The sequence below is a fragment of the Tyto alba genome, unplaced genomic scaffold (assembly GCF_018691265.1).
Source record: "Tyto alba isolate M040663 unplaced genomic scaffold, T.alba_DEE_v4.0 Super-Scaffold_14, whole genome shotgun sequence".
NCBI classification, from domain to species: Eukaryota; Metazoa; Chordata; class Aves; order Strigiformes; family Tytonidae; genus Tyto; species Tyto alba.
This window is the reverse complement of record NW_024881276.1, coordinates 36,099,815-36,127,387: the sequence shown is the minus strand read 5'-3', so window position 1 is coordinate 36,127,387 and position 27,573 is coordinate 36,099,815. Positions and strand designations below refer to the sequence as shown.

The following is a 27,573-nucleotide window of genomic DNA, read 5'->3' as shown; positions in this document are numbered from 1 at the left end:
ACCGCGGCGCCGTGGGGAGCTGGCGGCGGAGAGCGGCGCGGAGCCGAGCCGGGCGGGAGCCCCTTCCCCGCACGGCGGGCGTCGGCCTGCCCTGAGCGCTTCTCGGAGGGGAGCGGGCAGCGGGGCCGCCGGGATGGGGTCCGGAGCCGGGCTGGGGCTGGCGGCAGTGCTGGCGGCCGCCGTGCTGTGCGGGCCCGGGGGGCTCGCCGGGCGCGTCCTCAGCGGTGAGTGCGCGGGGGCGCGGTGCGGCGCGGGGAACTCCGCGCCAGGGGAAGAGCTGGGAGCGGAGCCGCTCGGGAAGCCACCCGCGGTGTCGGTGGCGGGCGGTGGAACCGGGTCCCGAGCGGGGCGGGGGGGGGGGGGGGGGCTCGGCCGCCGCGGCCCCTCGGGACCCGCCGGGGCTCGGGGCTCGGGGCTCGGGAGCCTGCGGCAGCCCCCGGCCGGTGCCGGGTGCCCGGAGCGGGCGGAGTTTCGGGTTGGATCGGTTGCCTGCGGAGTGCGGCTCCGGTTTAATTGTGCGGAAAGGTAGGGCAGGGTGCTGGCTGCTGTGTCTTTCCGAGGAACAGCTGTGCACCGAGGTCCGATTGCATCGGTGCAGGAATGCTTCTCTCTTTGCAACGTAGGTAGGAGGAAAAAGCCAACTTTTAAGAGCATGCAGGCTACATAGTTTTGTTCCGAGTGAGTGTATCTACAACTCTCGAAACTGAGAGGAGGACGATGCTTCAGAAATCTGTATCTAACATTTGAGCTTCGGTTTACGAGTGATGAGATCACATCGTGTATTTCCAGCACCCAGGTGCAAGCGCTCGGAAGCTGTTAAACTTAATGAAAATGCTATTTTTAATTGAACTATGGGTCAACCCCCCCCCCCCCCCCCCCCCGCCAAGATAAAACGAACAGACTCTCGGAGTCACATTGTGTGTGCAAACACATGCATACCTATGTCTTGAAACAGATTTACACACTCGACTGCACCTGTTAACAAGCTATGTGTGTAAATCTCAGTATATACGGGTAAGAACATCTCCGTACAAACTAATTCCAGAACAATACAAATTACCTGTATACAGTAGTTTCAGAGGCTGTAATGGTAGCATGTCAAGAAAACTTTTTTGTAAGTTTTGGTAATAAACGTCTGGTTGCTGAATTCAGACAGTTTTCTTAGTTGCTGATGGCATACAGTCACTGACCATTTTGGTGGTGTCTTACCTGAAGCGCATTCATGTGCAGAACCGAGATGTGCTGTTGGGCTTTTGGTGAAGCTTCATCTTTCAGGAAGCAAGTAGCAGTGCTTCCAATGTCTTGAAAAAGCTTGCCTGCCTGAAGTGTACCCTCACATATTTCATCTACCTCTGTTATAATGTGACTTGTACAGTCATATATCATACAGCAAAGCTCTTAGTTTAACAATTTGTATAAATTCTATGTAACACTTTGTTACTTTAATGAATAGTGAAGATTACTCATCTACAAGATGCATTTTGCATTAGTCTCAGTGGAGGAGTCCATGTGTGTCCGAGGAAACCCAGTCCCTTCATCTTCTCACTGGAGCTTCTGCATTTAATTGACATGTAGCAAACTGAGTAGAGGTCCAGCTTGTAAAACAATGTGTAATATATGTGTATACTTCATAGTCAAACTGTTCCTAGATGCATATAAGGCTTTAGGGTTTTGAGAGAATGCAGGCTCTACCCCGTATTTCCCCGAAGCATTTCAGAGTATGTGAAGAGTCTCATGTCACTGTATTACGCTGCTAATGCTTGGCTGGTAGAATACAGGAGGTGATTTGAAGCCACTTAGAGAAGGAACCATTTATGTACTATAAATCAGGTGTATTAGCTTATATTTAGTACACTTATGCTACAATATTCTGTGGCATAACTTTGCATAAATTGCAAATGTAGTGGCAGGAGAACTCTTTCTCTCAAGGACCACACCCCTCTTCTGCCACATGCACATGGATGGGTCTAGTAGTAGCTGGCATTTTTTTCAAACAAGAATTAGTACTATTGAATTAATGGGTAGTATGTGTTGTCCAGCTAACTTCCATCTAGTTTCTGTTTATGTCATATAAGAACCAACAGCTTGGACATGAACAGGCTTACATATATGTTCATAAGTCTACATTTTAACCAGACCTGTTTCTGAAAAGTTGCTAACCTATCTTTCAATCATGATAATCTGGGATAAATGGAAATCTCACTGCTCTCATTCCAAATAAGTTAAATGTATAATTCCTGCCACTCACATAGAAGCTCTTCCTGAAACTGACTTGAGTGCTGGTTGGGCTTTGTGGAGAGATTTCCATTTACTGTGGTAAGTTTACAGCACACCTAGCAGTAATTGCAAAATTGCAGCCATTTTGACCACAGTGTCAAGAGGGCAGAGAAGGGAGGGTCTACCTTTTCAAAATGCCACTTCCTTTGAAAAAGAAAACAGAAAGCCTTTCCGAAGTATGTTAATTTCCCTAGGATAGAATTAATCATTTTCAGCAAACAATTCACATTTAGGTATTATTTATTTGTCATCTTTAATTTGGGAATGGTTGAAGAGAAGCAATACAAATGCTTTGTAATTTTTAGTGTAGTTAGATGGATGTTTTGTGAGCAGTGCTCCCAGCCTCCATATCCGAATATCTAGTGTTGCCAGAGAATTGATTCTTAAAGGAAAAAAATCAAAGGAGGTTCAGGAGAAACTGCTGAGTCTGCCTTGTTGTCCCATGACATCATGAAGAACATGAAGTGATGATAATGCAGTTTGCAAAGATGCAATTACTTTAAGTATCTGTTGGGCAGGAAAGATGCAAGCTAATCTTGTTACTAATCATTTAACAGCCAATGTATTAATCATAGATGTTATAGTTTAATGACTGCTATTTGCTGTCTTTTTGCCTTTCTATGGCTTTTAAAATTTTGTTCTTTACTATTGCTGTGCGTCAGTATCAGGTTAAATACTAATGCAGTATTTTAAAGGAACATGTATCTATTTTGGTGTGAAAGTATTTGGATATATAAAATGCTAAATGAAGAAAGCCATTTGGTAGGTTATGAAACAGCAGGAGTTGCCCCTAAACTATAGGCTTATTTGCTTGAGATGCCTTTAAGGAAGTCAGTATGCTCATTCGCACAGCTTATGACTAGATTTCAGTTGGTCATAAAATATTGCAAAGTAAGATAATTAAAGAAGTATCTTCACAGGTAATGAATTGAATAGAGATAATAAACCCTTTCTTAAAAGGCACAATTTAATTTAGTTCAGTTGTCTTGGCCTCCTTACTACACCTGAGTTTTGTCTGTCAAACATTATTTTCTGTAGATGAAACCTTCTACTGGGTGTCCTTTTTTTTTTTTTTTTTTGAGCATGGACTGTTAATTTTAAGCTATGTTAGTAGCTCAGAATTTGAGAAAGTGTAATTTGAAAAAACACTGACAGTCTCATCTTCAGGATACATATGGAACAACTGTATACTGAACGCAATACTTTGTTGTGATTGCCCAGCATTCAGTTCTATATTGGAAAAACTTTTAATGGACATGCATGCCCATATGGTACAGATCTTTTTGTTCTGTTGTAGGTCTCAGTAAGCTGAGACTGAGAACTGCAAGGTAGGCTGGGCACTTAACTCCCCTAGATCCTTTTTTTATTAATTTGTCTCCTTATGAACCTATTCTGAGCAATGTCTTTCTAGGGACAGATCAATGATCTAGGCTCTTAAAGTGAAATGAGGTGATGGCTCTTGGATATAATACATGTTTCTATTAAACTGCGCCTTGCTTCTCACCAAAACATTCCCTAATACCCTGTGGAAAGACACTTTATATTAGGTAAACTGCTATGACTCATAGATGATAACATATTTTAGATAACCTAAGATGTGTGATGGTGGATGAGTCCTTCTGTAGCAGGGCAGAAATACTGGAGTACTTAAATCAGTTTTAGGAATCAGACTTCTGTATTAGAGGCTATTCCTGCCCTTACGAGCCCTGTAAAGCTTACCTTGCCTATGGGGGAGAGCTGTGCAGGTTGGCCAGACTGTGGCTCTGTTCAAGGGCTGAGGAAGAGTGATGAAAAATTCTAGCGTCTTGTCTCAGGTGAGCATGCTACCTTTCCAGGAATACAATTTCTCCTTCTCGGCATCTTGCTCAACAATAGAGCAAACTGTTGCAGTTCTCCAACTCATGATTGCCAAGCCCCAGTATCCCACTAGGCTAACAGGCCCAAGAAAAAATACCTGCCATGGAGGAAGCTATGATAAATAACGTGTGGGACAGTATGGATAGTCTGCTTGTCTTTTGCATGGCTTCTCTTGTTGCTGGTGAGACAACACTGGTGTGCTGTCCCAGTACAGCATCTAGGTGCAAAAATGTCTCTTGCCTTGTTGAAGTCATGTTATGTACCTTGACTTGACTTCTTTGTAATTCAGGTCTGATCCTGTGTAGATTAAATTTTTCAATCCCAAGATGTTTGCAGGAAAATGTGCTTTAGTTCATAAAGTGCTCTATACAGCACTATTTTTTGAAACTAATTCTCATAATGACTTTCTCTGCAAATATCTCATGGATCAGAAGAGAATGTATAGTACTAATGTGTAATAAGTAATATAAAGCAATGACTTGATTGTAATTTCTACACTGTAATTCCATACTCATACCTGTCACTCACTATTTGGAAAATAATTTGAATCTTGCTGAAGCAGACCCCACTCCCACCACTGACAGACAGTAGCACTTTCAGTTCCAAGCAATCTTAAGAAATACTGAGTCCTAATTAAACAGTTGGCATAGCTCTAACTACATCTAAATGTAGCTGCAGTATGCAGCTAATCACTCTAAGCTCAATTTATAAGCAGCGAAGGAAAAAAAAATCAGTATTTTTAGAGTGGGATTAATTTAATTTTAACATAGATCTTGAAAATACTGCACATACACCCTGAAAATGCGTGTTTCTTTTGGTTGTTTACACAGTGAGGTCAATGAGCCAGCTCAGATATGGAGAGGTTCCTTGAATCTACTCTATATATCTTAACAGCTTCTTTCCATACAAGGTTGTATATATGTGATGTGAAATAGCCTCCGTTTGACTTAATTTACCTTAAGAGAAAAATAATAATCCTTTATATTCTAATTGATTTCTTCTCCCCTTAAATGTCCCTTCTATTTTTGCCTTAAGTGAACTGTCACCAATTCTAAGGTCCTACATGATCTGGCTTTTCCCACTTTTTTCGTAGAAGGTGAATGAGCAAGGACTTGCCTGTTGCTTTCTCTTTTAATTGTGGAACTACTGCAAAAAGATGGTCACTCTATTGCACTCTTGTACTGAGATGTATATAAGGTGTTCTACCCTGGTAAGTATTATGTCCATAAATTAAGGAAATTAATATAACTTCACATCCTTATATATAAATTTTAGTTACATCTGTGGCAAATAAGATCTCTTGGTAACAAATCCATGAAAATACACTTACTTGGAAAAAGGCGTTCAGGTTTCACTGAAAAAGGACAAGAGAATGGATGATGTTTCCTCTGAATAATGATTGATGAAGAGCATATTTTAATTACTGTGGACTTGAGAGTATTTCCTTCTAGAGACAAAAATAAGAAATGAGCAATCAGCAGAAACTCTTAGAAGTACTTAAATTTATGCCTGTGAAAAATCCTGCTGAGGGAGTCTACTGTTGTATAGAAAATAAGGTATGTGTGAAAATGTGTGCTGGTTTGGGACTGGAGAATAGGAGTATTTCCTGTTCCCCTAGGCTGGCCCACATACTTAAGCCATTCAGACTACAGTTTTTGTGAAGTGTAATCTGCAACATGCTAACAATAACTTCCTAGCTACCATGTTATGTCTGTTTTAAGTGTCTGGGAAATCTGTTCTAGTCTTCACAGCTACACAGAAAACTATTGACGAAGGGACTTAATTTGCCAGTCTTGTCAGTGTTCGAGTCAGTATTTATGCTTTTTTATTAAACAGCTGAAATGATGGAACATGCTTGGTGTGTCTTTAGGCTGTGATATATAAAAAATTTATTAGGTTTGTGTGTGTGTATAAGACTTTTCAGAAAAATGAAAACAATCAAGCAAAACTACTGCTAGTAGCTTCAGCAGTAAGTGGATTTTTCTTAAATTCTGGGTAAATAATCCACATCCTGGAGCAGACATGTAGATGTGAATAGATTCCATTGACATTTGGGTGTTATCATTAGCCAACCTGCTTATGTCCATGGAAGTGAATAGGGTTATTTATAGCCATGAAGTGTTATACTTGGGGTAGTTTTGCATTTTTTTTAAAAAACATAATTATTTGTTAGGGTGACTGAGGTGCTGAGTACATACTGCAAAAGAAAATGTTTATGCTTCATGTCTTGTGCTCATGGTGACTTTTTTTACTGCCAGTTGAGAAGGTGCAGATTGTAACATGTTGAGATGGAAGCCTATCATCTCTGTGGATGTCAGCACTAAGTTTCTAAGTGCATTGTCCTTGTCATGCTTGGTGAGGCCAAGGAGCCTGCATTGCTCACAGGTACAATGTTTCTAGACCTCTCAAAGACAGGCAGGGGGAAAATATAGGTCTGCTACCAACCTCAGTTCTTGCTCAACGTGGGAAAAGAGAAAGGAGCTTGTAATTTTTAGGGGGGTTGCTTTAACAACTATGTTGGCACTTTGCATGAACCCAGAGGACAGTGTAGTTGTGCACTGGCCCCTTACAGAAGCAAGTGGCTGTCTGCCATGGTCAGGCCTGTGATATATACCTGTAAAGTTCACATGATCAGGAGAATGGAAAACAGTTATTACAGGAAAAGCTAAATGGATCTCAGGTTTTAAATTTATGATGTGCTAGATATCTGAAACAGAGCTGATGCCAAAAAGTAGGTATGTTTCACTTAGAAGAAAGGAAAACTGTCAGGGCCTTAATGATTTGACAGGGGGAAAAGAAGTACTTGGGGAAATACTTAATAGATTTTTTTGGATATTGACATATGACTCAAATCAGTGATTAAAAGTGTTTCATAAAAATGGATATTTATTTTCCAGTTGAAGACATTTACACTGTATTGATTTACATAATTGTAATCATATGTTTTCCTGCAAGGGTAATTATGTATGGTGATGTGTTGATTAGCTTCTAATGAGATTTAGACATAGAGCTGCTACTTTACAGGTCCATTATCAGTGGCCTGAGATCCCTGCCATGTGTGCCAGGGCTGAGAAGCTAACTGTAAGAAATAGATGTGTGTGTTTTTTTTTCTTTAAAATGAGTGAATAAGCCTATTGCTGCTTGGTGAAGATGGCAGCCCATCATGCCACCAGGTATTCCAGCTCCCAGTACATCAAGAACAAGCCTGTGTCCGAAACACCATATCCCTGATTTTGAAAATTCAGACAAACTTGTAGTCTGTTCTGGGAAAGACAAATCCTCCCAGTGGTTTTATTCAGCACAGTGGAAAACGTCTATGTTTTGCAGTACAAGGAATCCTTGCTTGCATCTTTCAAAGACCTAGAACAGGGCAAGTTCTTGAGCACATAAAGGCTTTAACCTCCCCCAAAATAATCCATTTAGAGATCAATACTTGTCATCAGTGTTTGTATGTATAATTTTTTTAACTGCCTGCTTTACTAACCACCTATCTTGCTTCAATATTCAGGGAAGCTATCAGATTTCATTTTAATTGCATTTGTATTCAGCCAGATGGCAAAATCCAGGTGTTAGTGATAAGTAATAATATTTAATATTCAAATCAACACTGCCCAATGCTCCTTTACAAACAGACTGTCTCCTTTCCTATTGGTTGATTTTGTAAAAGTGTTGCTGTTATGGGTCTATTGAGGGCAATGGTTATTTAGAAACAGCCAAGTCAACATCTTGTTTCTAAAAGCACTTGGAAACACAATAGCATAACTAGTTAAGTCTGTCATACAGGTGAAAACTCAATTTCAGCAAGAAATGAACTGAAAATCACTTCCCATGGCGAAAGAGAAAACAAAGATGACAGGGAGTGGACTGGGACAAATGCTTTTTGTGTAGCTTCATATTCTGCATAACTGTAATAAATCTCTGCATGAATAGTATAATACAGTACTTTCTTTTTACTTCTATCATCCCCTGTTTTCTCTCTCTTCAAGAGTTTAACTAATCATAGATATGGCCGTTTACCTGGTGTCTGAGGATCTCTATCATCACCTTCACTAATTCACAAGATACGGGATGGTTAATGTCTAAAGATAGATTCTGGCCTGTGTTTGAGAAAGAATAGAAAGAATTTGCCTTTTACCTATCACTTTATATGTGCTATCTATACATCTATAATTTTTACATGTTAATGCCTAAGAATTTAGCAAGAAAGGGACTCCATTAGGATAAGTATTGTAAGAAGTCTAGCTAATAGATGAGTTTTGCTTGAGAGGTTGGGACTTGCTTCTGTTAAGCCATCTCAGACACTATCTACGTGCTAATAACTACATGATACGTGCTAATAACTACATGATACGATGTATACAAACTGTCTGCCTGTATGAATATCTACCTGAAGTACAGCTACTCGGTAGGCAAATGCGGCTCTCAGTTATTTTATATAAGCCCTTAAAAGGGACTTGGAACCTTTGAAGTTTTTTCATGAAAGAAAAATCACTTAGAGGAACTGTGTTATGACAACTAGGCATAACCCCTAATTCAGAGAAGGTAAAAATCAGTAATGAATGTCTCTCTTTCTCTGCAGACTTGGTTATTAGGAGACTGGGAGGACGAAGTGCCTATTAAAGTATGGAAGAGTTAGCTATGTAATTATTAATGCAGGTATAGGCTGGCATATCTGCATAGCAGTTTGTATTTGAATGGCAAATTTGTGAGCACACGGAATTCCTTAAGCTGCTGAGAAGCATGAGCTGAGTAACATCTGTGGTTTGAATACTGACTCAACTAGAACGATGTGTCTTCAGTATTACAAACTGGGAGAGAAGATGGCAATTTGCTTTTATCATAAATGAAGTCAATGTAATTACGAAATCACAGTAGTATTTTTTTTTTTCAAAAAAGCCCCAATATGAATCATCAAAAAACCAAATTAAATTCAGTAGATGGACGCAAATAAGATGCAGTAAAACATCAACAGCAGTAAGATAATATATCAAAACATGACCAGCAGCTGAACCCAATCAAAATCTGACTTGATGATGCAGAAGTCCGTTGACAAGATGCATCAACTTTGAATCAAAATGTGATTAGGAAAAATTAATACCTTTTAGCCTCTTACTGGCCACATTCTCAAGTGCATTACTGGGACTTGTCATGAAGCAGCCTGTGACGTGGGAACAGGTGAAACCAAATTGGGCTCAGTGTCCTGCACGCTGGTTACACAGCCCCTGAGGTCAATGTGCTCACACAAGCTCAAGACCAAGACTAATCTTCATAAAACAAGCAGAGAAATATTACCTAGCCAGTGGAATATTTTGGTTAATATATGTATATTTCTGTCTTGCTGTTATTTCAAGATCACTTTTACTTAAGTCCTTGCATCTTTATTTTGTACTTTTATTTTCAGAGGCCTCTATCAGCCTTGTGCTGACCTTTGAGACTCTGGTTAGTGTTAAATATTTCACATTCCTTTGCACCAAATGCCTCTCTTTTCTGCTGAATCCATTATTTTGGGAAGAAGAGTCACAGTATGAAAACATAACGGACTTTTTTACAGCAGGCTTTGTGCATTCCTTTGTTCTCTCCTCACCTGTGCTACGCACATGGAGATGCTGTTCCCCCCTAATTGGGGTGGATGCTAATGGTAGCGGACCCTGGACAGTAGGTTAGTTTGAGGTTCAAGAAGAAGAGGAATGGGATTTACCGGCAAGGAGCTTACCTTCTACTTGACATCTTCAAAGCCTCTAGCTGAGTCCTGTGTGTTACTCAAGATAACCTTTGTGCCCCTTACGGCCCATGGGGGTGTAGTTAGGACTGAGCCTGATGCTTTCAGGGTCTTTGACCTGTGTACTTTGTCATTTAGAAGCAAAATTACTGATACTTTTCTATAACTTCTGTCGTGACAGACTTAAAGGAACCTATTATTTCTGTTTAATAAAGCATAATTATTAAAGCATAAGGGAGATTACTGTTTGAAATACCAGATGAGAATTTGCTTGTTTCTCCTTTTCTTGAAGGAGTTGTTGGAGTTTGTTTTTCATATTTTTTTTTTTTTTTTTTTCCCTGCAGAATTATCTGCAGAAATGTTGTAACTAAGTATCAAGTATTTCAACTAAAAGCTCTCTTTGTTTTGATATCAAAATGTTCTACTATGGAGCTGCTGTATGACACCCAAAGATGAAAACTGATCCATATGGATGGAAACGGTAGCTCGCACTCCCTGGAACAAGCACTGTACACTTGCTTTCTTCAGCTAATGGGATGATGAAACAAAGTGAGTGCAAGGGAATTTCAGCCAGCTCAGGATCTCTGCAACAGGCAACTAGAGCTGCCAAGGCTGAGGGAACAGGGGCAGATATATGTTGTATGGCTGGTGTACGCAGAAGGGGTAGAAAGAAACCTGGAGACATTTCCGTTAAAGAAACTGAGGATACCTAATCTTGCAGTCTTGCAACTGGGGAAAAAATAGAATAGTCCTTGTCTGTCAGTTAGTTGTTGCTTCAACACAGCACTCTCCTCAAGAGGTAAGAAAGCCCGTTGTGTGTTCATGACACCAAGCCAAGTGTGTGTTTTGCCTGTTTCTGTGCCTACTTCTGACCAGGGTTTGGGCTGTTCTGCTTCAGTGTGGGAAGGTGAGTTAGGGATTAAGGAGCTGAAACAGTCCACGAAGGGAAGGATATAAACGCTCCACATCTACAGGTAGTCAGAGTTGGTCGAAACCTTAACTTGTCTGATCATTTGTAAGGGAGAACAGTAAGAGTGAGTTCTTAGGTCTTATTAAATTAGATTTTTGGTCTCAAGCTGAAGGGAGGACTAAATGCAATAACATGCTTTTCTTTTTTTTTTTCTTTCTGCATAGCCTGTGGTGAAATAATGTTTTCCTTCATGTTTTCTTTCATCTCTCAAGCATCACAGGACAGATTTTGTGGAAAAGTTGTGAAGGCCTAATGTGCCTATATTTATTTGCATTGCATAGTATATTAACCTGTTTCATTCCAATAGACTTGCTTACAAATCTAGTTTCTATTCAATTGTGACAGAAAAATTGGAATTCAATTTATACAGTTGAGATGGCAAATGTTTCTTTAAAATTAACAGTGGAATCGTCTGCTGCACAGATGTTAGAAGAAGGTAAAATAGCCTGTAGTTAATGTTTCCATACCTATCTGGTCTGCTATACAATGTGGTCCGTTCTGTCATTTTTCACAGGTAAATTATTTCTGCTTTGTAGTTCAGAAATTACTAGTGAGAGAAAGCTGTAAAAACTTGACATCTCAGCATGTTCTGAGAGGAGCACTAAAACATCAACTGATTTGCCAGCTATTAAGTCACAACTGCAGATTTCCATTAACACATTTCCATTAACTAGCTCTGCTAGAGCAGATAAAAGTCCCCTTCAAAAGAAGAAAGAAAAGATTCAGAATAGGTCATTGCCTAAACACAGGGACTAAATTAGCTAGAACAAAAAAAAAAAAAAAATCACAGCTTCTTCCTGAAAGTTTACTGCTCTGTATCACATGCTTCGTTCATACCAGGTGGGTCTTAATGTCCAATATATCTTGGTTTCTTGCTGTTTTCTCTGTTATTTTCTAGAGGTGTGTTCTTGCACAAGTGATCAGTCTGTAAGAAGGAAATTATTTTGTTTTGCCACAGGTGTAAAAAGCAACAGACGAAAGAAGTAATTTAGGAGTTGGATTGTATGCAAATTTTCACTTGTTCAATTCTTTCACCTCATAATACTTTATTTTAGTGTTATTTAACTCTGCACAAACATCTGCAATAACCTCAAAAATTATTCAGATCACTTTAGGCAAAGAAAAAGTCTTCACATTAAGTTTCAAGATTTTTAACTCGCCCTTCCTGGGAAACCCTTGGGGACAGGGTGGGCCTTCACATCTGTGTTCTGGATGGCTCCAGGAGGGCGTCCCCCTCCGGCACTGGGGAGCCGTCACTGGGCACGCCTGGGGGGCCACGGGGGCACCCGCCCTGCAGCTCTGCTGCCCTTGTGCACCCTGTGTGCCTCTGTCCTCCTCCTCCCTGCTCCGCAAGGGCTCACCTGGCTTCCCCAGCTCGGTGTGGGTGGTGGAGCCGGGCTTCCACACGCATGCAGGCGCCGCACGGGAGCAGCGTGCCGCGCAGTTCGTGGCTCGTGGATGCGAGCCCTACAGCATCTCAGCGACAGCACGTGCCCCTTGGCAGCGTCAGCATCCGTGCAGCAGCTGACTGGGAGAGAAGTACCCTACACACGCCCGGTCGGCCGGCAGGGACGCATTTGTCCTGTTGGAGAGGTCGTTTGACTTCAGGTTTTGGGAGGGTCACAGAAGAGCAGAGGCTGTGCATGAGAATGGAGAGGGACGGAGGCACTTCAGCGCCTGAGAAACGCACCAGGAAAGGGAGCAGATGCGTGTTACGGATGGAAAGCTAGCTTTTTTTTCCCTCGTGAAAGGGAGGCACAGCGCCGGAATTGAGATCGGTAGTGGCCAGCCCACTCATCTCAGTGGATTGAACTTTCTTGCATGACTGAAATCATGACAGGGATATCTTGATGCCTGAATTTGCTCATAATTTACTACTTGGTGTCAAGGACGAGTGTGTGCGCAGAATGAAAGGGATCACGAAAGCATTTATTTCTAAATATTGTCTGGGAAATAAAAAGAACAAGACAATGGACAAAGGACTCTCCATAAATCTGCATATACATCTTGAATTAATGCTTTGAATCCAATCTTTACTTACAGGGAGAGGTGTGGTCCCTTTTCCTTGTAAATGATTAGTGTCCTACATAATTCAGTGCTAGCCTTTGGGTGTTTGCACTGTTATGTACATATGTGTACTCTGGCAGTAGGCCACTGTCACTCACCCAGTGGTGAGGATGAAAATGTTGATCAGCTCCTCCTTCACTGTGCACTCTATTCTGTCAATGAGACAGAGCTCCTGAGGAAAGTAAAAAGGCGATGATCATGTTAACAAAATTGGAATTGCAGCATTATAAATGAAGGGAATGAGCTGTGATTTCACGAGCAGCTTTCATTCTCGCACTTCCTGCTTTTGAGCATTTAGAGTTATCACTTTGTTACTTTGATAATAGGGGTATTTTTTTTTCTTTTTGTTCAGAGAAATTTTATGAGGAAACCCATTATTTTATATGCATCTCTAACAAAGGGTCTGCCCTGCTAGGGCTATGGCTCTTACTGTATTCATCGATAGCAAGGCTCTTAAACTATATGAATTGTTGAATTGGTAGGAAAGGAGCTGGGACATACACAGCGTTTTCAGGACATTATCAGAGAAAGTCCAAACAGGTGCTGTCTTCCTGATCTCAGAGCCTGACTTTTTCCATGGATGTCTGTGGCACAAGCTTGTCCTTACATTAGGTTATTCTTGTCCCTGTATTATTTTGACAGATTAACTGCTGATAAGCAAGTGACTTCTCAGAAGTCTGTCTGCCAAGCCTAGGTAAGAATGAGACTGCAAAGACACTTCTACTGTCAATCCTCTCTCAGATGAACTTTAATAGGGTATCACAAAGAAACAGTTTCAGAGACTATTTTTTTTGAGAAAGATTACAAGAATTGTAGGAGACTGTAGAACACTAAACATTTTATCCCTACTGTCCCTATAATTTAGCTTTCCAGAATAAAAAAGATCCCCATAATAAGAGTTACTATTAGATTTAGATGAAAGCTGCGAGATGATCCTGTTTTTATGTTCCTATATTCATGCAGCTTTGATACAGTATGCTTACTCTCTGCAAATTCTTGAAACTATGCTTAGTGCAAATCTAGAGAAGTCTTCAGTCAGTTCTTGTGCTGTATGCTGTCTGCTGTGGGAAGTATGCTACTAGTCATTAAATGCAAAAATGAAGCAAAACTAAAGAAGAATTAACTTCTTTGTTTTAGTCTTTTTTATTCACTTCTACGGTTAGTCTTTGTATATAGATTAACACTGGCTCAAAAAGCATAAGTGCATCTTAAGTTATGGGATGATGTTGCTGTTTCCCAGTGACAAATGCCATTTTTTTTTTTAAAGGTAAAACAGGATAAAACTTGTTCAAAAGTAAAGCTAAAAGGTTATTTACACGAGTCGTGTATCTGGGTTTTTGCTTAACAGTGGGAGTAAATACAACGTTATCAAATGCAAAACTGAGATGGTACAATAAAATACTGCCCTTGCCAAATTTTCCAGTAAAATGATAAAATTTTTTGATTTCTAAACAATTTAGATAATGCCTGGTAGATGTTATTCTTTTGGTATCCTTCAGTAATTCTTAGAAAAATAAACTCTCCTACTTTTCTTCTCCAATGATAAATTTCCATACTGAAAAAAAATTGATTTTCTTAAGAGATGGTTAGCTTATTTCCTTATATTTACAAACCTTCTCCTGTCCCTAAATAAACATACTGGAGTTCAGCTGCAGCTGATAAACGAGTTTGTTCATTGCATCTTATATATGTTGAACAAAGTCTAGAGCATCTCGATAGCTGATGATGATGATAATTAATTTTCCTTTATAGGAAAAAAGTGGGTGTCTTTCTCAACCAAAGAACTGGAAGGGATAAACATTATTTCTTCATTTACCTTTTGATTATTTCCACAGACATAACTCTGAGAGGCAAGGGAAAACCAGCGTGAATGTGGCAGATCTAGTGCTTTCTGAAAGCATCACAAGATTTCTTTATGGTGTATGGATAGTATTGTGATATCTGCTAATATCTGGAGTTTGTTGGCCGTGTTAAGGGATGTTAAGAGTGTGGCGCCCTCCGGCCTGGCCACTGTGCCCGCCCGGTGCCCAGGGCCTCTCCGAGCTGAGGGATGCGGCTGCTGCTTTTCCCTTGGCTGGCTCAGCCAGCAGCAAATCGAGCAGGAAACCCAGGGCTGCGCTGGCACGGCCATCCAGCAGATTGCCACGGACAAGGCGCTGCAGGGCCCACGTAAATGTGGATGGCTGAGCCCCCCGCCTCGTCAGCTGGCCCTGGGACACGCATGTGCCCCGTTTTACTTACGACCGGCACCTGTTGTACCCCTTTCTGTCTGTCTCCCCTTTGTTTCTCCCTATTCCCTAACCCTGCATGGTCCCATCACCCCCCCCCAACATCTTTAGCAAGTTGCAAAATCCTGTTTGACTGCAGTTTTTTTGATAGCCCACCAGTGTGTCTGATGAGGTTTGGGGTTTTTGTGGTGTGTTTTTTTTTTTTTTCTTTTTTTGTGTGTGCGTGTTTTTTGTTTGTTTGGGTCTTTTTCTTATCTGTTTTTCATTGTTTTTTGCAATTGTTTTCCTGTCAGGTTTGTGTCTGTATACTTTCTTCCATATTGTTCCTTTTTGCATTGAAAAAGTCTTTGACCAGGTATCCTTAAAGGGGCAGACACTCTTCTTCCACACACTCTTACAGGACATACATAGACACATTATAGCAAAGAGTAGTTATGATGTCCTTGACAATACATCTCCTCAAGGTTAGTTAGCAGATTCAAGAAACAGCTAGCTGTTTCATGCCACTAAAATTGAGAATTTTTTTTTTCCTGTTTGAACAGCCTTGATTACAAAATAAAAGTGGAGTTGGTCCGTTAGTATGAAATAGTTAAGAAAATACTCTCCAAACAGATCCTGGCTTTAACAGAGGGGCCTGATGGTACAGTCATTAAAGTAGAGAATGTTTTTCTAGAAGTTAGTGGGAGTCTGCAGTGTCTTGGAGAGTTTTGCGGGCCTTGGGAAGAAAGCCATAGATTCCCATGAACTGTATGATATTTGCAATTTAAATTAAAGCTAAGGTTTTCAAAAGTGTCAGTGTATCATTGTGAGCCCTTTCAGATAACGGCACAAGAAAAAAAACAACTGTCCTTCTCCATCACTGTATGTAGGCTGTGCTGTGTGTGTGTGTATATATTTGCAGTTGTGATATTCTGTTTTTCTATTTCTATTTTTCAGGTCAGAAGGTGTGCTATGGTGACTCCAAGCGATCTTGTTACAAGTTAGCTTATTTCCAGGACTTGTCTAGACGTGTGGGCTTCCAGGAGGCCCGCCAGGCTTGTGAAATTGATGGTGGGGCTTTACTGAGCTTGGAAAGTGAAGCTGAGCAGCAACTAATAGAAAACATGTTGCAAAACCTCACTAAATCAGGCTCTGGGATTTCTGATGGTGACTTCTGGATTGGCTTGTGGAGAAGTGGAGATGGGCTAGCCACCTCCAGTGCTTGCCCTGACCTCTACCAGTGGTCTGATGGAAGTATTTCACCATTCAGGTAAGTCTGTAAAACTGCTTATTGAGAAAGTTTTGTGGAAATAAATGGAGAGTGAAATGCCTGGCAAGTCAAGTCTTCTAGAAAGAAGCTTGAAGACTTGTTGCCCCATGAAGTTAGTAGCCTCCCTTTATAACTTCTCCAGATAAAGGGGAGCTGGCAACCAGGGGTTTGAATTTGAAGCTGTAAAAGGATAACATATTGTGGATTCAGCCTACAATTTTCTTTGATCCCCTCTCATGAGTTTGCCTTGGTATGGCTTTTGGAGGTTTTTCTGTCATGCGTAGAGTCTTTAGGATATGACCTGAAAACAGGCAGACAAATTCAGCAAGACTCTGGGCACCTTGAATCAGGGAACTAGCCACCAAGTAAATTAATTCATATTACTTAGTGTAAAGTGTTCTGTTTCTACCCTGTCTTTTGAAAAGTCTTTAATTTCCTCATTAAGCCAAAGGCCAGAGTAGCAGCACCTCACAGGACTCGGGACAAAGGGAGAGGTAAGAGTCAGATAGGGAGGAAAACGGGTAGCAGAGCAGTAGGGTGTTATTTCTGCAGAGGTGCTTTGACTGGTCAGATTTTTTTTTTAAGATCCAGAGATGTGGAGCCCAAGCTCTAAACTCCTTTCATAGAGGAGTTGTGGGAAATGCAGCATATCTTTGAAGAGGATGGGGCCACTGGGGTTGACATGTTTTCATTGATGTAGACTCCTTTCCTTGGCATCTTGATGAACCTTACCTTCAAAATTTGAAAGTTTGTGTTTATGTGTACCACTAGAAATTGGTATACAGATGAGCCTTCCTGTGGAAGTGAAGCTTGTGTTGTGATGTATCATCAGCCAACTGCAAACCCTGGTCTGGGAGGGCCATACCTTTATCAATGGAATGATGATAGATGCAACATGAAGCACAATTTTATCTGCAAGTATGGCCCAGGTAGGTGAAACTAAAGTTATATTTCACAGATGGGGATACTTTCTAAGAAAAACAGTTACCTCTTGTTTTGTGAGAGAATCTGCAAATGTCTTGTGGCCTTTGGTACTGATTCCTGTGGTGTGTGAGTGCCTGAGCTGACAGTAACAGGGGATATAATACATAAAATCTAGTGAAATTTTAAATAAACCTCTCTGTATCCAATAAGAATCTTTTCAAGGTTAGCTTCACTATCATGCCTTCCCAGATTCACTTTGTGGAGAATATAACTACTGAATGAGTTAAAACACAGCGTTTTAAGTGGCCATTTTCTACTTTCCTTGCTTGCTATCAAGTGGGATGACCAAGATATCTATTGACTATACTGTAGAAAAATTACACTGTCCTTGTAGTTGCGGATGTCTGCCATTTTATACCAATTTACATGTGATGGCTGTTTCCAAAAATTTTTGGCTTAAAGATTGATGTCCAGAACAACAGGAAGAAAATTCTGCATTCACACATGTAGATTTATATATATGAAAAGCAGATGGACACTAGTTCAGATGGTGACAGAAAAAGCCAGATCTTAGGCAATTTGGCTGTACTTCCAGACATGACATAGGTTCTGTATATGTCAGTAGAGGAAACATGAACTAGAAACTAGAACTATGTGCAAACAGTAAACAAGCATGAAGAGTAAACTTTCAAGTTGAGCCTGTAACAGTTTCTACTTTTGGTGGTACTTACAGTAAATGAAAACATGTTTTTCAGAAAGATCACGCAAATATTTTTCAAATAATTTATGGTGCATCTGCTTTTCAAAAACTAAGCTGTAAGTCAGAACGCATACAAAATCCTACTCTTAGGAGCTATTCGACCTACCTAATTATGTAGTTTCCTACCTGCTTTCTCTACGTTCATGTTCTAGCTATAATCAGAGTCTTTGTAGGGATCCATGTGTGTAGAGACCCAAGCTATTTTGTTCCTCCAGTTTTGGTGGATAGCTAGCTTTTTCACTGCCTAATATCTTAATGGGAATATTAATGGCAATTAATATTGCAAGCAAATATTAAATACTTGAAAGGCTTGATATACCCACTCATTTTACCCTTATCCCCCAAATATGTTCCTGTTTCTAAATTTATTAGTGACTATCACTGTCTTATGGTGATCAGTCATTTTGGTCACATAGGCTGTTCAAAGATCTGTGATGTATACAATTTAATTATTTTTATATCACAATTATTTTGAAATAAGAGGACACAATAAAAATGTTTTAAGTTGTTAAAATAGCAACATTTTTATGTCAGAATGACATTGACTAAATGGGCTCAGTTTCAAGTGTATTTCGTATATTTAAGACCAAACAAATTTAAGTGAAATAATTATTCTGTAATAGTGAATTGCTTACCATTCTAGTTGAGATATGATAAAGAATTGTTTTTTCCTATTGCTTTCACCATCTGAAAAAAAAGCCAGGTATTTTGGATTGGCAGAAAACAAAGTGACAACAGTAACAATGAAAATGAATTTATACTTCTCTCATTATGTAGAAATAGATTACTACTGTATAATAAGGCATATAATAAGGCAAACAATATATGGGTAGATTATTATTAGGACTGACAATTGTTATGCAGTTAAATGCAGTACTACTGAATTGTAGCTATTTATTTTTCATGCTGTTGGAATTATGCTCTTTAGCAAAACAGACTATTCTCCAGAAATGTATTTTTCTGTCACGTGGAGGAGTAGATGCATAAATGTATATAAATAGTTATATGACATTTCTTTCACTGCCTGAAAGTGTTTGTGAATGCTACCATAGTGTTTATAAGAAAATTACATTTGCTATCTAAAACCAAGTGAGACTTACAAATGACCTTTTTTTCCCTTCCAAGTCACTGTAATAGCTTCAATGTCAGCCATTTGCGATACAAAATACATCCATTTTACCAGGAGTATTAAAGTGCCACATGCATATTGAATTTTGCTTTGTTATCTGAGTATATTGTTTTTCACAACTTTCCTGTCTGTTTTGAGTATATGGTCTATGATACCAGTCATAGGCCAAAACGGATAGGTTGTAGATGACCATGATGAAGTTGCATCTAATTGTATCAGTTGCAAGTTCAGGGCAGTGCTCATTAGGCGGTCTTACACAAGTAGGAACTACATTTCTGGTAGTCATTTTCACTTTTCTAAGCCCTTTTTATAGTACCTCCCTTGACAGCATTTACTGTTCCAATGTTCAGTCTGGCTTTAGATCATATTGATCATGCAACGATCTTAAATTTAATTATGGGTTGGTAATTGCAACCACATTTAGTTCCTGTCCAGCTCCTGCAGGTTTGATTATTCAATGAAATTAAAACCTCATCTCCTCTTCTGCTGTCTAGAGCCAGCAACTTAGTTCTTTGTGGTATTTTGATATCTTTATTTATGGCCAAACGTAGCCATTTTTTACCAGACTAGATGAAATAATTGCCTTTGTTCTAGTAGAATTTATTGCTTCTTTGATTTCTCCCAGCATTTTGTGTTTATCAAGACACTTGGAACTGCAGGCTCATAGCGCTATTATGTTAATATAATCTGAGGATAAAGGAATAGTATTCAAACAGTCATGCAGTTTCCACTACCCAATGTGAAGTAATTCATTCTGTAATCTTGGTAAACTTTTAGTTGTAACAATATAGCCATAAGTAAGCTTGCAAGCCTCTGCAATACAGCACAAACCCATAAATCGGTTCTCCAGTTTCTGATGCATTACAAGAAATACACTATCGTTCCTCTTTTAGTGATTTCACTTCCTTATATGATATATTAGAACCCACTGCCCATGATTTGTATTTTAGGGCTGCCTGTTGCAAAACCAAACTACATGAGGCTGACATATAACCTCACAAACTTGTGTTGCTGTGGTTTGCTTCATAACCAACATTCTGTAAGCATTAGTTTAAAAATGTGAATAAGATCTAAGTATTAATCAAGAACAATGTTTTCCTTATACTGTTTTAGGATTGTCTGCACAAATGAAACTCTGAATTTTTTAGGAGTTTTATTCGGCACAAGAAATTAAGGGATGCTGTGATTTAGTCAGTAGCCTAGCAGAGGCCACCAAGAATCGGAACTAGAATAAACTATAGCCCTTTTCTAAGGAGCAAGAAAAGTGTGAACTAGAAGTTATATGACACTGGTTTGCAAATAGTCTTTGATAAGAAGATTAAATGCTGAATATTAAGCAATTATTGTTTTGGAGAATGCATCTATTTCTGCGATACTGCATGCAAAATAATGAAAACATCTGTTTTATGCACACATTTTTCATTTTTCAACAATCAATTTCAAATATTGATTTAACAGATAATGTCTTAGAAAAAGAATTAGGAGACAGAGCAGAACCAGATTATGGTAAGAAATTTTGAAACATTAAATTGAGTTGCCATGGTAAATACATAATTACAAGGATAGTTTACAAGAACCTTCAATGTTACTCAATTTAACAGACATAGTTTAGAACTGGAACATAGGAAAAATGAATCCTTCAGAGAGCAATAGCTATAAATACATGACTATTTTTCAGAATAGGACTGCTCATAATTCTTGTTCCAGGTGTAATCCCAATTTTGCAATAAAATCCTGTTTACATGTTTATATCCAGCAGTTTAATCAATCCTAAAAATGTTTATTTTTCCAATATAAATTTAGATGTAATTAGTATTCATTTAACTGAACAGTCATATTTTTTTGCTTGCTATTTTCCTAAAATGTCTGATAATCCCTTTCAGATATTTTTCCAACAGTGCCAGCAGGAAACCCTTATGACACAAGCAAACCAGAAGATCAGTATCATGTTATTGCTACTGAAACAGGTAATGTGTTCATAAGAATTTTGTATTCTGGTAAAAATATTAACAGTGAACCCAGTTAAATTAATCTTTAACAATTTCCATTATTGGAAGGAAGCAATATATTTCCCCAGCAAGTGACTTGAAAATATATACTTTTGAGTAACATTTAAAGAGTTTTGGTCAGTCCTCTTTGTAACTGTGGAAACAGATGACTTCCATATCTCACCAAACTTTGATCCAAATCTGCAGTTTAGCAGTCCTTGAAACCTGCACCGTTGTCTCTGACCCTGGTGAGTGAGTCAAGTGGAAGATATCACTGGTGTTTGCCCATCTGTGGGGCGCCTCCTTCCAGGCTGTGGTAACCAGTGCCTTGCCTCCCCCCATCTCTTCCCCAACACATGTAACAAACATAGGATGCATATATTGTATTTTATATCTGATACCCGGGGCTCAAACAAAAGGCACAAATGAGTCTTTCCTAACAGATAGGGCATGAATTTTTCAGCTATCTGCAGAATAAGCACTCTGCCATAGCTCCCCCAGATACCCTGTGTTTTAAGGAACACCACATGCTAAGAGGAGTTAAGCGCTTTATTGAGATTTCTAGCAAAGGTGGCTCTTGATATTTTGAAAATGGATACTTACTGCCTAGGAGCTTTCTGTAATACCCCTAGCTAAATCATTTAGCAATTTGTGTCCTGAATGGAGTCCTGGGGTTCCTGAAGAGTTGTAGCACAACCTTAATTCAAGGAATTGAACATCTCTAAGGAGCAACGCAGGATTTTACAGGATTACACCATGGGATTATGGAAAGTTGGTGCTCAGTTTCTACATTGGTTGGTTGGATTTGAGCCAGTTTCCTAACTGGTGTTCCTATTGTTTGTAACTCCAGAGGAATGGATATATTGATGAACTGTATTTTGAAATAAATGCTATTTGTACAACTCATACAAAAACTCTCTAAAACTCATAAACAAACCCAACCTGAACATTCACATTTATTCTAGTAAAAATATGTTCAAAAGAGTACAATGGGTAAGAAGTCTTCACAATTTGTATGTTAAATGTATACCGTTATAAAACATGGGCATATAGTTACTTGAAAAACAGTCAGACCCTTATGGAAGCTGTAGACCCCATCCTCTATAATAGGCAGATAATAGACTCTGAGCTTGTACCACTTCCTATTCCTTTTGTCCAGGGACCTGCAGGGGAGCACCTTTAGCACTCTCCTCATTAGTCAAGGAATGTACATTTGTCTTTTAATGGAAATGGGAGACAAGAGCAGGGTTTGTTCCTCTTGTGGTCCTGCATAGGTGGGTATCCAACATGCAAGGACAATGGAGTAGACAGATTATATGAAATGTAAAAACAATAGGCTGTGAAATGTACTCTTAAAATACTTGAATTTCCAATTGCAAAATTGGAACTCTTGCATTGATGCATATAGAAAATGTCAGAATTTAATTCATTGAGATATGTGTTTCACATTGCTGGAGAAGGACTATTTTATTCTTGATATTGCTGAGTTATCTTTTTGGAGCTTGTCCTATAGAAGGGATGTATAAACGTGCTTTTGTGTAAGTTAATGTATTTCTGATATTTTACTCCAAATTTTTACTCATGTGGTTAAGAGTATTTCAACATAGGAGTCATTAATGAAAACTTTTGTTTTGTAGGTATAATTCCGAATCTAATTTATGTTGTAATACCCACTATACCACTACTTCTGTTGATACTGGTGGCTTTTGGGACTTGCTGCTTCCAGATGCTTCATAAAAGGTAAAATATACTGATCCATAATGGTTTTATAATGCAGGATTCATATTTCCATTGGCAAGCTATTCATAGTGAAAGACTACTTACATCTGTCCCCAAATATCCAAATAAGCATCTTTTCGTCTATTAAAAACCAAGTAGTTTATAACTGTTACAGCTGAACATTCATCTTCAAGCTTTTCCACAACATGCTGGAATAGTTCCAGGTCTCTCAAAGTAGATTGCCATTAGAACATCACCTGTTTCTGAAGATGTCTTTGCTGGCCATTTGATGGGCTGATCTACTGTCAGCACTTCTACTTCACCTCTTCCATTGTAATTGCCATCTATACAGCATCTGGACTGTGGGAAATAATAGTGGGGTCCTCACTGGTACAAGGTGAACTCTAGGACTCGCCTCACTTTCTGACCAAGAGTGCAGTTTGTTCCAAGGAGAAAGTGAAGGGGCCAGCAGCTGCCTAATGCTGTTTCAGCGTGCATACCGTTTGAGCAACAGATGGGCCACTGGAGCAGACAAATTGAAAACGAAAAGCAAAAACATGTTTTGAGCCACACGCCAGTGCAACTCCTTTGTAGATCATGTATCTGCTGAAGATGCGTAGATAGATATGTGTACATAGATGTAGTATCAAAGATATGTATTATTATACAAATAGGAAGCACTTCATCTTATGAAATAGGATGTTTTGAACCATGCTTTAAAATTCTTTTAACTTTTTATCTTTCACAAAATACGGTATGACAAGATACGGCAACATGTTTTCAAGGATATTTTTCATTCTGCAGGTGTTTTTCAGGAAGTGTTCTCAAGTTAATGTAATCTAGAAAAGGTTAAACTAATGTATTTTATGGATAAACACTATTTTGGTAAAATAACAAGAGTAATAGATAGATTCACAGTCTGTTCTCCCTCTTGAAGAGCAGGAATACTAGTAAGGAGTACGATTTCACTATTTTGGGAAATTAGAAAAAAAAAATTTCCACCTTAATTCTAGTCTTTATTTTTTAGTTTGTGGTTTTTATTTGGTATTTTCTGCAATGTGTCTTATTGACACATGCAATCATGAAGAAAAGATATTATAAGGTCTACATCATAAACTATGTTGTTTCTCTACTTTGTGCACTTTCCTATAAAGAAAAGGAAAATGCCTGCCATAAGACACATTGGAAAGTGCAAAGTCATGCTTGTGAAAGGTTGTGTCCAAACCTCAGCTCTGGAGCTGTAGAAGGTTGGAAACTCAAAGCAAAAAGAATAATAAAGGAATCATATGTGTAGCCGTAGCAATTTTATAAGTAATCCAAGTTTGGAACCCTTATTACAATGGACCTGGATTTCTTGGTAAGTATGGCATATGTGTTCATACCTTTTCTGTCAGCTCTTCCTCTCCCCAGGAAAGGTTCAGCTCTTGAATACTCATGGGAAAATAAGAGATCCATGGCCCACTGAAATCAATAGAAACAGTAGTGTTGACTTCAGTGGGCTTTGATCAGGCCTTTGATGCTATAGCAGTTCATCCAGAATTAATTAATCTGAATTTCCAAGACTTTAAAATTGCATGACACAGATATTGGATATTCAGCTTGGAAGATTGTGCTTTTTCTGTTAGCTGATTACTTTGGCAGATTAAATGATTCAAAAAACAGGGAGAAAATGGATTTGAATCAAAGCAGATGTTTTTTCAGAATGTTCGTTTTGGGTTGCACTAAACTTTTAATTAGAGAAAATAAAACAAATTTTCTTTAAAATTCACTTAAGTTAAAAATGAATTATTTACTCTCTTATCTGTTGAAACAGAACTTTGTTTTTAAAAAATGTTTCCCCATCTATTTTCATTTATGTTTCCACATACGACCTACCTTGTGAATCATTTTGGTTCCTCGCAAGTACGCAGTTCATGAGCAAAAAGCAAATCAAAGAAAGAGGCAAATACTTGAGCTAATCGTCTGGACGCTGTAGAGCTTTAGGAAAGGGATTCTGTCCTGCTGGGGAAGGAGGGATCCCCAACTTTCCAAATGAACCTGACTTCTCATTCTTTTTTAGGCTTCCACAACATGGTGACCTTTCCTCTGAAAGCCACAATCCATGGCCAACCAGGACATGCCTAGCTTGAAAGGTCATGAATAATTTTGCCTGGCGTTGGGCTCTTAAAGGGTAGTAATAAGGCAAAGCAAAACATCTTCCCTGTAGCTAGTAGAAATGATCAGCTCATTCATGCTTAGATGCTCTCCCTTTCATTTCTTCCAGGGAAGCAAGGAGAAACTGCTTCAAAGACCCATCTCCATTATCATCTGAATGCCTTGCAGAAAGTTTAAATTCCAACCTGGTATATTTCTCAGTTTCTATGATTGCATTTGATGGTCAAAACAGCAATATGCTCAAGCTATTTATTGCGTCTTCCTTACTTTTCTTACCAAGACCTATTTACTGAAACAGATGTTGAGAATCAGCATAGGTTTGCTGAAGATAAGCTCATTTTATACAGCTAAAGTTCTGATCCAAGGTATTTAGAAATTGTTCCTGCTGTGTGGCAAGGACTCTCCATTCAAACCCTTTCATTATTAATTTACAAAATATGCCTGGATTTGCTTTATTAATCTGGAAAGAAGTAGTGCATCAGTTTCTTAAAGAAGTGATGAAACTACTTGATTCATTGCTTTGTTTATAGCATTGTGGCCTGATCTAAAGTCCACTGAATCCAATGGGAGTCTCTTCAGTTACTCCAATGGGCTCAGGTACATAATGCATTATTTTGTAGGACTTCAGAGGTAAGTCTGGAGTGACTAAAAACTACTGTACCGTCCAGCTCCCTGAAAGTACATTTTGAATCAACTCCAACTCACATTTACACACTAGGAAATGAGTAAAACTGAATGTGTAGGACAGTTGGGATCTTGACTCTCAAGTTTCCAACTTAGAGAATTACATAGGGGTACTTCTCCTCCTCTGTTTTTTTAACTTAATTGGAAAAAAAATACCCATCAGTGTGAAATTTTCTGTCCAGAGTGTAAAACATTTTGATTGAAATGCAGCTGCAGTGGCTCATGAAGTGCCTCTTCAACAGACTGCAGGGCACTGTCATCTGCCATCTAAGTGAGGGGAGGTATTGTGTTGTGGCAGTCGTAGCAGAGGTGCTAGCCATGTGGAAAGACTGGCATCAACTTACAGGGTACCTCAGGGCTCCTTGTGAAGGTTAGGGTGAACATTTTTGCAGTATCACAGAGCAAGTATTTTTGGTATCATTTTTATCTTTTTTATGAAGAAAAATCCAAACAGAAAACACTATTGTCAGTTTTGAATGAAAACTAGGCCTAAGGAAGCTTTCTACCAGTCATTCATTGCTAGGAGTCTGATTCATGCACCATTACTTCATTAGAAATTAGGTCAAGCCCTGGGGGAAGAGGCTTTCTGGCGTACCAGTACACCCTGGCACCCGTCAGTGTACCACGGTCACGGAGGTGCAGCTCCAGGGTGCGCACGGGCAGGTTGTGGTGGCCCCCGGGATGGGTGAGCTGCGCCCTCAATGTGTTGGACATGGGCTTGGGGACATGTATGCTCCCATTCCCCCATACATCCCCCCCAGACAAGGGAAGCACCCAGCTTCCTACCACCTTACTCAAACAGTGTGCACACCCATCTCTGAAAAGGCCACTCTGTATGAGTAGGGGTGGTTGAATGTAAACTGAAAAAAAAAAAACCAAAAAAACAAAAAAAAACACCCCAAAAAACAAACTCCCGAAACAAACCCCAACACCCTCCAACCTTCCATCCCATTCCCCTCCTCCCCCCCCCCCCCCAAAAAAACAAAAAAAAAAACAAAAAAAAAAACCAAACCCAAACCCAAAAAAACACCCTCAAAAATTCATGAGCACAGTCCGTTCAGTTCCTGGGAGGAGTTCTGATAAGCAGGAGGGGATGTGGTAACTTTGGTAACAGTAGCTTACCTTGACCCACTGCTGCAGTGCTATGCGTGGTGCAGCATGGGCAAGACCCTTGGGTGGATGGGGAACCAATGCTATGAAAGCATCAAAGACTGCATTCAAATAGGGGATGGAATACCCAGGTCTGATCACAAACCTGAATCAGGAGTACAAAGGCACACATGCACTGAAAATAGTTTATACTTTTATTTTTCAGTAAAGGAAGAACAAAAACCAGTCCAAACCAGTCCACGCTTTGGATTTCCAAGACGCCTAGGAAGGACAGTAGCATGGAGGTATAATGATTTACTGACTGAAAATCAAAGCAAAAATAACATTTTGCAGTCAGGCTGTATTATAATGTCGTCAAAGAACATTAGCTTGGAATGGCTTGAAAATGCAAAGGATCTACAAGAATGAACTGTAAGCTCCCCCTTGAGGCAAATATTCAGATCATTTTTATATAATGTTTGATTATTAATTCCGTAACAAGGTAGGCCATGCTAAATAAAAGGTATGTGTTTATTTTGCTAAGAGATGTAAGTTAGCTAGTTGTGAGCAATGAAATGAACAGAGCATTTGAAGTTTTTATGGGGAAATATCTACAGTGTATATCAGTTTTAAGACTGTAGTTAAACTCTCTTTGTTTTCTTTAGTCTCTCATGTATTGTAACCTAGTTGATGTACTGTAAATGGAACTGACAATTTTACAGTGTAACAATTGTTTATCTTTGCATAAATGTTTGATAC

The 27,573-nt window shown here is 39.3% G+C and overlaps 1 protein-coding gene across 4 annotated transcripts; it reads left to right on the top strand.

The window, feature by feature from the left end:
- Positions 1-22: 22 nt before the first annotated feature.
- CHODL (chondrolectin) lies at positions 23-27,573 on the top strand. 4 transcript variants are annotated; one of them, XM_042789092.1, is made up of 8 exons: positions 23-224; positions 16,055-16,367; positions 17,139-17,296; positions 20,639-20,686; positions 21,064-21,147; positions 22,806-22,908; positions 25,151-25,229; positions 27,041-27,573. In XM_042789092.1, exons 1-8 carry the CDS (start codon positions 134-136, stop codon positions 27,041-27,043), a joined length of 879 nt encoding a protein of 292 aa, XP_042645026.1. In that variant the 5' UTR covers positions 23-133; the 3' UTR covers positions 27,044-27,573. The 4 variants fall into 4 exon arrangements, with proteins under 4 accessions (XP_042645026.1, XP_042645028.1, XP_032845699.2 ...); XM_042789094.1 differs by lacking the exon at positions 20,639-20,686; XM_032989808.2 differs by lacking the exon at positions 25,151-25,229.